This window comes from Mesoplodon mirus (assembly GCF_964341445.2).
Source record: "Mesoplodon mirus genome assembly, chromosome: 2".
NCBI classification, from domain to species: Eukaryota; Metazoa; Chordata; class Mammalia; order Artiodactyla; family Ziphiidae; genus Mesoplodon; species Mesoplodon mirus.
Window position 1 is genome coordinate 58293036 of NC_138977.1, and position 10069 is coordinate 58303104.

General features: G+C 43.4%; 1 protein-coding gene across 1 annotated transcript in view; it reads right to left on the bottom strand.

Moving 5' to 3' along the window:
* PPA1 (inorganic pyrophosphatase 1) overlaps positions 1 to 6412 on the bottom strand; it is a 37324-nt gene extending 30912 nt beyond the window's left edge. The window contains exons 1-2 of the mRNA XM_082634183.1: positions 6235 to 6412; positions 3825 to 3883 (exon numbers count right to left, since the gene is read on the bottom strand). Coding sequence (XP_082490309.1) covers positions 3825 to 3883; positions 6235 to 6298 — 123 coding nt within the window. The 5' untranslated portion in view covers positions 6299 to 6412. The remainder of the gene's footprint in view (positions 1 to 3824; positions 3884 to 6234) is intronic.
* Between the last annotated feature and the right edge of the window lie 3657 nt (positions 6413 to 10069).

Sequence of the window (10069 nt, forward strand, 5' to 3'; positions counted from 1 at the left end):
AGTTACTACAATATTGACTATATTCCCCACGCTGTACACTACATCCCCATGACTTATTTTATAACTGGAAGATTTACCTCTTAATCTCCCACACCTATTTCCCTCATCCCCGCCTCTAGCAACCACCTCTGGCAACCACCAGTTTGTTCCCTTTACGTATGAGTCTGTTTCTGTTTTGTTAAGTTTGTTTTACAACTTTATCTTTTTGATAAAATTGTTAAACCACAGATATTATGGTTAGAATATCTGTTTTCAAAATTGAGTCACCTTAAAGCTCATCTGAGGGGAAAAAATAGGAGTTTATTCTTAGTTATGACATGCCAGTTAAGTCTGTTATCAGTTTTCACCTATGCTGCCAGTTCTAACTTCGGTTTGGAAAACATAAAACAAAACCCCAACCATTCTATATACATATAAAGTTGGAGAAGACCAACAGTATTTAAATGATTAATTTGGTGACATTTTTTAAAGTTCCATTTATAGAACTGTCTACAAAAAGAAATAGAAAATTCAAAACAAAGCAAACCCTGTACGGAAGTGAGTACTGCTGACCCTTGAACAACACAGGTATGAACTGTGTGGGTCCACTTATACGTGGATGTTTTTCAATAGTAAATACTACAGAACTACATGACCTGTCGGTTGAATCTCCAGATACAGAGGAATCTCAGATACAGGAGGCCAACTATAAATTATACGCTAGTCAGGGCCCCTAACTCCCACATTGTTCAAGGTTCAACTATAATTTAAAAAGCATCCACTTGGGTGGCATATCTCCTCTAAAAGTTTCAGGTACAGTAAGATAGTATCTTTAAAAATTTAAGAATGATACACAACTGCAAAAGATATCCTATTCAGTTTCTGAAGCACCCACCTATTTGACTAGTAGCTTGCCTTTTTTTTTTAGAGGAGAACAGTTCCATATTTATATATTCTCCCAACAGTCAGCTGAAAAACATTTTAGAAGCCTATATTGTTAGAACTAGTATTTAACATGGAAGTTTAAGATATAGAATAGAAAATACCAAACTTCTAAAATTAGAACATCAAGTCATGATACTTGAATACTCTAAGATTTAGATAAAGCTTTTAATCTACCCAGTGTTTCACACTGTTTATGCTGATTATGTTCTGGATTCTTAAATTTTCTGTTATCTCAGAAGTTTTATGTCAGAAGACACTTTGAGCTACAGGTTTTTTATATTTGATTCCAAAATAGACCCAAAGCAAAGAACAGCCCTACAATATATATACATCCAGTGAGTCCTTGCCTTTGCCTTCTTTCACCCAGTGGATTTGGAAATAACCCAAGTAGGGTATCTGAGTCACAGGGATTTCCAGAAGTGGCTGGATGGATTACCTAATGACACATATACTAAATCAAATGCTGTCCACGTTGAAAGGTCCTGATGTGGAGTAGAATATAAGCCTTTGGGCATTTTTTCCTTATAGAGCTGAGTTGTGTTAAAGGCACATTCCCTCATTATCACCCCTCAAATGACTGACCATATTAGGGATAAAGTCCATGGCTACCCACACAAAAATGTATTTACCTAAACTTAATCATAATGAAATTTTTTTTTCAAAAACCATACTCTTCTGTAACCAACGGAATTAATCAGATCTTTTATTTAGGCTAGAATCCAAAATAGGTTATGTGTACCACACCCTTATTTGTGCTTTGTATAAACTAAACTTCCTTAAAAACAAAACAAAAAGAACTCTTTCCTGCCTCTGAGGCAGGAATCTGAAGTGCTGAAGTTCACTGAGGTCTGGACCACTGGTGAAATCCAGAGTCATTGCAAGAGCTTGTACTTTTGAGCCAGCCCAATGTGGTACAAAAGGCAGATTCTTCATTTGAGTAATCCCAAATTACAGATACAACCAGTCCTGTAAAAGACTTCAAGGAGCTGCAGAGTAACCTGAGTGAAGATGTTTTACACGACACCAAAATGTAGTCTCAGCTTCCTATTTTGGGGTAACTTGCAGCAGCAACAAGATTAGGCACCATAACTGCTGATTCTTCTGGTCCTTGGCTAGAATATTGTCCAGTAACTTAAGGCTATGGTCTGAATGTTTGTGTCCCTCCAAAACTCATACATTGGAATCCTAACCCTCAAAGGTGATGGTGTAGTAGGTGGGACTTTTAGGAAATGCTTAAGACATGAGGGTGGAACCCTCATAAATGGGATGAGTGCCTTATAAAAGAGGCTCCAGGGAGATCGCTAGCCCCTTCCACCACATAAGGAAACAGCTAGAAGTCTGCGACCAGAAGAGGGCCCTTACCCAACCATGCTAGCATCCTGATCTCAGAGTTCCAGCCTCCAGAACTGTAAGCAATAAATTTCTGCTGTTTATAAGCTACCCAGTCTATAGTATTTTGTTATAGCAGCCCAAACAGGCTAAGACACTTATGAACGCAAAGAAACCCAGCTACAGGTCAAGAAAATGTTTCCCTTCCCTAGTACATCTGTATGCCAAGGTACCATCAGTAAACTTAGGGTCATCATTTTATACCTCTTCATTATTCAAAATGGTCTGAGATGTTACTGCCAAGTACTTTCATATACATACTAATTATACAACAGCTAATTTAAGCCAACCAAATGATGCCAATTCAAGAGGAAGGAAGGATTCTGCAGTTCTTGACAACTCCCAGGGAATCAGATGTAACAAATTAAAAGCTTCTGAAAAAATACAGCTTTGAGAATCCCACAGGAGAACACATGCCAATTAGAGGTCCCTCCTGTAACTGTGGGACATAACTGCCCTCGGGCTGTTTGCTCTACTGTCTCCAGCTAGAGCCCAGCTCAGGCTGGCTGCTCAGAAGCAACACTCAGGTTAGATTTTCTGCCAGTGTCCAAGTGTCAGTGCAGAACTGTAGCAATCTTCCTGGTAGAAGTACATGAATTTATCAATTTATGATCGTCAAGCACAGAAAAAAAGTAAGACAGCACACACATGGATAAGATTTCATCTTTATTATTCTAGACATGCATTGGAATGTGATATTCACATGTATTATGTATTGACATCTAGCTAAGGAAGATCAATAACCTATGACGCTTTTACGACTCAAAAAGATTTGCACTCAGTGTGGATCCTTCCTGGTTGAATGAAAAAAAAATGTTAAGGTATAAAAAAGAATCAGACATTTGTCCTTGTGTCGGTTCCTAAATGTAGCACAAACTTCTCTTATTGGGAGGGAGGCTAAAACAAGCAATGGCTTTTTAAAAAAATAACTATTTAAATTTGCACAAACAATGCATGCTCTCTGTAAAAAAAAAAAAAAAAAAAAAAAGGAAATATAAAAAGGCAAAAATGAAAATAGGGGCTTCCCTGGTGGTGCAGTGGTTGAGAGTCCGCCTGCCGATGCAGGGGACACGGGTTCGTGCCCCGGTCCAAGAGGATCCCACATGCCGCAGAGCGGCTGGGCCCGTGAGCCATGGCCGCTGAGCCTGCGCGTCCGGAGCCTGTGCTCCGCAACGGGAGAGGCCACAGCAGTGAGAGGCCCGCGTACCGCAAAAAAAAAAAAAAAAGAAAAGAAAAGAAAACCAAAAAGAGTTACCAGCAATTCTGGTGATTTTTGTTAATCAAGGCGGCTTTAAAACATTTGTTTCTTTTCCTCTACTCCTTCTCCAAATGATAGTTGCTTCTTCAAACCAAATAATCTAGATTTAAGACTGTCTCCTTATTTAGTCAAGGCACCTTTAACTCACAGCGCAATGAGGCATTTTAAGCACTTGTTAAGACATATAAGAAAATCCGTACGTGGAACTAACTGATCTGAGCAATGAGACTAAGGTCAGAGAAGGATGTCTTACCTTATCTGCATAAATTGGAATATCATGAAATGGAGATATATATTGTCCTTTTTCATTTTCTGCAAAATTAATTAGAAAAAGTTATTGCTTTTATTGGTTAATTATATTTCCAGATGCATGAAGCACACATTTTTTAAGACTTTTTTTTAAGAGAATTTTTAGACTTACAATAAAATTGAGAAGGTACCAAGATTTCCCACATGCCCTCTCTCTTCCCATTATCAACATCACTCACCAGATCTTATTCCCACCCCAGAAAAACTGGCTATATACTTCACCTTCCCGACTGCTCCAAGATCAGGTTAGGTTTTCATCCTACATGTTCCTTAGGGGCCTAAAAGGTACTAACCTCTATGGTGAGGGTGGGGACTGCCTTACAAGCCTTTGTATCAGAGCCTAGAAGTGCCTGGTATACAAAAGGCAATCAAATTGTTTGATTTTATACCGGTTAACAGTTAACAGAGCTAATGAAATACTTGGGCTCTGGGAGAAGGCAGGGGACCAATTTGCCAAATTATAAACCGTGTTGCTTTAAGTGGTGTTCCAGGGAGACACAGCCATCATAGATTAGGATTTTTCTTAAGGATAATCTAGCTGTAACAGCACTCTCACAGGTAATTTCTGTATTCTAGAGACCTAACTACCATATCCAAAAAGTAATTTTAAAACTTCCTTACTATTCTTTAGGAAACCTTAAGGGTCAGTCCACACTGCATCCCTTCATGATTAAAAATCAAAGTGGAGGGAATTCCCTGGCAGTCTAGTGGCTAGGTCTTTGTGCTCTCACTGTGAAGGGGTCGGGTTCGATTCCTGGTTGGGGAACTAAGATCCTGCCCGCAAAAAACTCAACGTGGAATAGGCAAAATTGATCTGTGACCATCCCCAATGGCATATTGGTCCCGTCAGTGTTAATAGTGACTTGCAATCCAACCCACTATTAATTTTAAAGAGATTGGCAAATGTAACATTATAGAGGTAAAAATCTCCTCCTATTAAGGAAGGATATTAAGAAATCTATGATTTTTTAAGTTAAAATTATATAGTACTCACTACCAATACATAATCTAAGTAAAAAACTGTATTTGTTCTGCAAATATAGCTTGAAAAAATTACCCTAATCATCCCCCCCACCTACAAACTAGAGGGTCACCTCTCTAAATCCCTCCTACAGAGAAATTCTGGAGCCAACATCAACTCCAGAAAAACAGTTCAGGGAACTATTTGTCAAAAGTTCCTGCACTACCCTTGTTGCTGAATTCTGAAATTAAATAAAATGCGTGGGGGAGGTCCCACACGTCACTGGATTTTACATGGCAATCTAAACTTTAGTTGTGTAACTTTATAGTTCACTTTCCTTTTCCTCTCACACCTGGCTAGTTTTTGCTAGGAGCTTTGTTCTTTCAGTATTACCATTCATCCCCTCCTCCTCTCTCTTTACTTCCCTTCATACACCGGAACTCATAGAATTCAAGGCACCTGCCTATTTCCTTGGGAACAAAATTGTAAAGAAGTTAAAATAGAAACGCCTCCGTTATCTCTAATAATTTTTGGGGGGCGGGGCGCGGGGAGGTGGTAAGAGGATAAAGATAAACCCGAGGTAGCTTTCCCCCACCTACAAGGCTAAAGGTGCACCAAGGAAAGCGGAGCCTGCAGCCTCCTCGGCTCTAAACGCAGACTTAGGGGAGGTACCCCTTAAACGCGATCCGCTGCACAGGGGCCAAAATTTGGCACTTTCTTACTCATGCTTCCCAGATTGACGTCACCTGTTTGGAGGGGAACAGATTTCTGTTTCACAAGGCGTTTTCCCAGCATCAGTGCTACTGGAAAGCACGCGTCAGGGAGGCAGGAGCGCTGCTGGGGCCCCAGAGGGATGGGTCCAGTCCTCCACTGATCGCTCCAGATCTGGGCCTCAGCTTCCCCGTCTGTCGGACGAGGGCCTGTACCTGACCCCGCTACGTGCCCACAATCTGAGCTATAGTGGAGGAATTAAGGTCTTAGGGAGTCACCACCATCACCTCCTCCCCCTCGCCACGCCATTCCTCCAAACTGAATAATCCTCTTACGGGGATTAGTTTACCCCCAGCCACCTTTTCTAGGGTGACTCAGTGGTTTCCTTTTCCCATCAGACACTGCCCGAGGCAGACACCTGCAAAACTAGCCTGGCCCAGGTTCAGGTCCAATCGAGCATGTGAAAGAGGAACGCCGACCCACACCGTCCTGGCCGCGAGCGGGACGTGAGAAATGAGAGGGCCAGGCCCGCCCAGGCCCCCGGGACCGGCCCGAGGAGCCCGGCCGGCGCCCGGGACAAGGTACCGAGCGCGGGCCGAAGCTGCCAGGGCGGGAGGGGAGGCGAGACTCAGGAATGAATGGGCGGGCGGGCAGGGAGGGGCCGCGGGCCTCCGACACTCACTGAGGAAGACTCGGTACTCGAGGGTGAAGGGCGCGGCGCGCTCCTCGCTGCTGAAGCCGCTCATGATACCGGAGACCAGCCGCCGCTGCCGCCGCTGCTACAAAGCCACTAGCCAGCACGCGACGCCGACTGACAAGGAGTAAGCTCTGCGCCTGCGCACTGCCGTGACTGTACCGGCCAGCAGGGCGGGGAGCAGCCTTTAACGCTGCTGGCGCCCGCGAGCCCACGCCGCGCGCAGGCGCACTCCGTAGGGCCCGCGAGTCCCAGCGCCCCAGCCCCGCCCCCTCGGGCCGCGCCTCCGCGGACCTCCCCTCAGCTCCCAGGCTGGGCCACGTGGCTGGCGGCCGGCTCTGGCTGAGTGATCCGTCTGGGCTGGCGAGCTTTGGGGCTCTGACGGAGATGGGTAACACGTTCTCAGCTTCGACCGGCTAAGAATTGACCGTCGACCTTTCGCCTCTCACGCACACTGGGAATTCACCTTTGACTCACACACCCTTCTCCGCAGAGTAATTCCTTATCTCAAAAGACGTTTAGGAGTCAGCTGCTTTACCTGGCAATCCCTGCCAAGCAGTCTTAAAGGTGAGCGGTTTTCTGATCCTTTTAAGCGAAGTTAAGACATATTACTGACACCTGTAATGGCTACGAGCTGGGTAGCAGCTCCATCACTTTCTAGTGTATGACATCGAGCAAATTGCTGTTAACCTCTGTGACTCAGTTTCTCACCTGGGAAATGGAGATGTTAATAGTAACGATTTCAAGGGTTGCTGGGATGATGAACTGAGTTGATACACGTCAAGAGCTGGAGGAAGAGCCTGGCTTGTTGTAAGCGCTCGGGAAGTGTAAATTGTTCCCACTCTCCCCAGTGGAGGATTCAGTCTGCTCCCCCGGCTTGCCCAACCCTCCCCACGTCCCCTAGGACTTCAGATGGAAGCACTGGGAAAGTCCAGGCGTGAGCTCAGAGTCTCCTGAGGACATTTCCTCAGGTGCAAGCTCCTTGAAGCTTGTTTTTATACCACTGTTTCATGGTGTCAGGCCAGACCCCAAAAGCTAAAGTCATTTGAGGTTGCGGGCAGATATTTGCATCACTTACTTCCCCAGTTGTATGTGGGGTTTTTTTTTTTTTTACTGTATATTTCAGAATCCTCAAATTAGGCAATTATTATTCACCAATTTGATTACAAAATTATTTCGAAGAATGCCTAGTTTCATTTAAAATTTTTGATGGGCTGGTCTTCTTTAAATGATCTTGATTTTCTAGAGCATTAAAGATAATGTGCCTTTATGACATTTTGACTTAAACTCTTTTTTTAAAATCAATATCTATTATATAAAATGAGGTGCTCCCTGTAGTAAATGAAAATGTAGTAAGATAAGTTTCCAGTTAGTGTTCCTCCCTTATCTCCCGCCAGACTCCCATTAATCTTCAGAAGGTCATGACTCACTGACCTTTTGAACACTACACCACACATCTTTACTGTAGTTAGAACACAAGGGCAGGAAAAAAAAATAGTAGAGCAGTAGTTTAGTCAGTAACGCATTACTGAAAGCTAAGGGAATCTCTGCAGAGTGAACACTAAGTAGGCTCATGTTCAGAGAGTTTCTTAAAAGGATGCTCTTCTGACTGAACTGTGCCATCAGTTTTCTACCTTTGAGCAGATGGAGCTAGTTTTCTTGGAAAACCCCAGAATCTCATCTGTGACTGACTTGTGAACAGACAGAAATGGTGGAACAGTGTGCCACACGCACTTTCCCTTTTGCTTCCTGCCAGCTCAGAGCAAGCAAATAGTCTTGCTGATCTCTGGACTTGCATGCTAGCTCTTGTACTGAATGTATTCAGAGAGCCAATCAGTACCAACTCCAGTAAAAAGCCAAGCCCTGCCTTAGCTGGGGCAGAAGTCAGTGCTTTGTAACTTTCCCTTGCAGGCAAGGTTGCTGAACCCCACAGGCCCTTTGGACCTTGTTCTCTTTCTCATGTCTCCCTGGGGCCTAGCACAGTACCTGGCCTAGAGTAGGTGTTTAATGACTCTTTGCTGGACCAATAGATAGAGGAATTAATGAAAAAGAGGGCAAAAATACCTTCTTAAGTATAACAGTTTGACAAAGGATGACCCCAACTGTTCTCAAACGTTGTCTTTCTTGCTCTGTAACCAAACCAGTGGTCCTTTTCAGTCCACATCCTTTTTGCTGTGGTTGACCCTGTTAGGCACTTCCAATTTCCTGATGCACTCTCTCTTCCTTGGCTTGTGACTACACGTCCTTCTGACATCCCTCTTACTTCTCTGGCCACTTATTTCTCATTTTCCCCTTTAGCCTTCTCTGCATCCCTTCATCTTTTTTTTTTTCTTCTTTTTCTTGGCCGCACCGCACTGGTATGTAGGATCTTAGTTCCCGGACCAGGGATCAAACCCGTGCCCCCTGCAGTGGAAGCTTGGAATCCTAACCACTGGACCACCAAGGAAGTCCCATTCATCCCTTCATCTTGATCATCACTGTCTTTCTAATGTATCATGTTCTCTCTCTCTAGAGATACCCTCTCCCTAGGTTACCTTATGTATATATTTGGTGTCAACTACCACCTCTAGGTCCTATAACAGGAAAACTTTCAAATGTATAACTGTGTTTTATTTAACACTTGTGACTATTGTCTGTGCTAGGTGGTAGGGATGTAGTGCTTCGAAAGACATGGTTTGGGCCCTCACAGAACTTATAGTTTGAAGGGAAGACAATCTTCAGCAAATACGTCCAAAAAGTTTGGATAAGTAGAGGGAGTTCCCTGGTGGCCTAGTGGTTGGGATTCCAGGCTTTCACTGCCACGGCTTGGGTTCAATCCCTGGTCGAGGAACTGAGATCCCACAAGCTGTGGGGTGCTGCCCCAAAAATGGTTTGGATAAGTAGAGTGATAAAGGAAGTACAAGGCATTGCCTTGTGGGAGCAGAGAATCTCTCCAAGGAAGTGACCCTTAATCTGTGACCTGAAAGACGACAAGGGGTTAATAAAGCAAAAGGGACAAGGTAGAAGCCAGAAAGAGACTATGAAGAGATGTGGTCAGAGTTAAATGGTGGAGGGCCTTGGAAGGCATGACATGGGGGTTGAACTTTTTCCAAAAGAGAAATGAAAAACCTAGAAGGGGTTTTTAGCAGGAAAGTAACATGTCAGAATTGCTTTTAAAAGTGGCTCTGTTAGCAGCTTGAAGGCTGGATTGAATTTTAGCAAGAACAGAGGCAGGGAGAACAATGAGAAGGCTGCTGCAATGGCCCAGGTAAAAGATGATGGTGGTGCCCTGGACTTGGGTGGCAAAAGAGGTGAGTGATTACAGAGCTATATTCAAGGTAGAATCAATGGAATTGATCATTGGTTGGACAGAGTGGAAGATGAGGAAGATGGATTTGAGGATGATTTCTAGGTTTCTGGCTATGACAACTGGTTGAATGGTGTGTCATTTACTGAGATAGTTTGGTTAGGATGGAGGGTAAGCAAAATGATGGCTTTAGTTTTGAATATTATAGCAAACACTGCTAGTTGCCTGCCCAGTAACCATATTACCTCCTCCTTTCTAAGAGAATCCTAAATTTGTTCAGGAATCTACTCCTCTTTACATACCTTTGCTTCAGGGCAGCCAGCCCCTCCACTGTCTTCAAGGAATGCATTTCATTTTATTATTCTTTTTATTGAAATATAGTTGATTTACAATGTTGTATTAGTTTCAGGTGCACAGCAAAGTGATTCAGTTATACATATATATCTGTCTATTCTTTTTCAGCTTCTTTCCCCTTATAGATTATTACAAAATATTGAGTATAGTTCCTCGTGCTATACAGTAAGTCCTTGTTGGTTA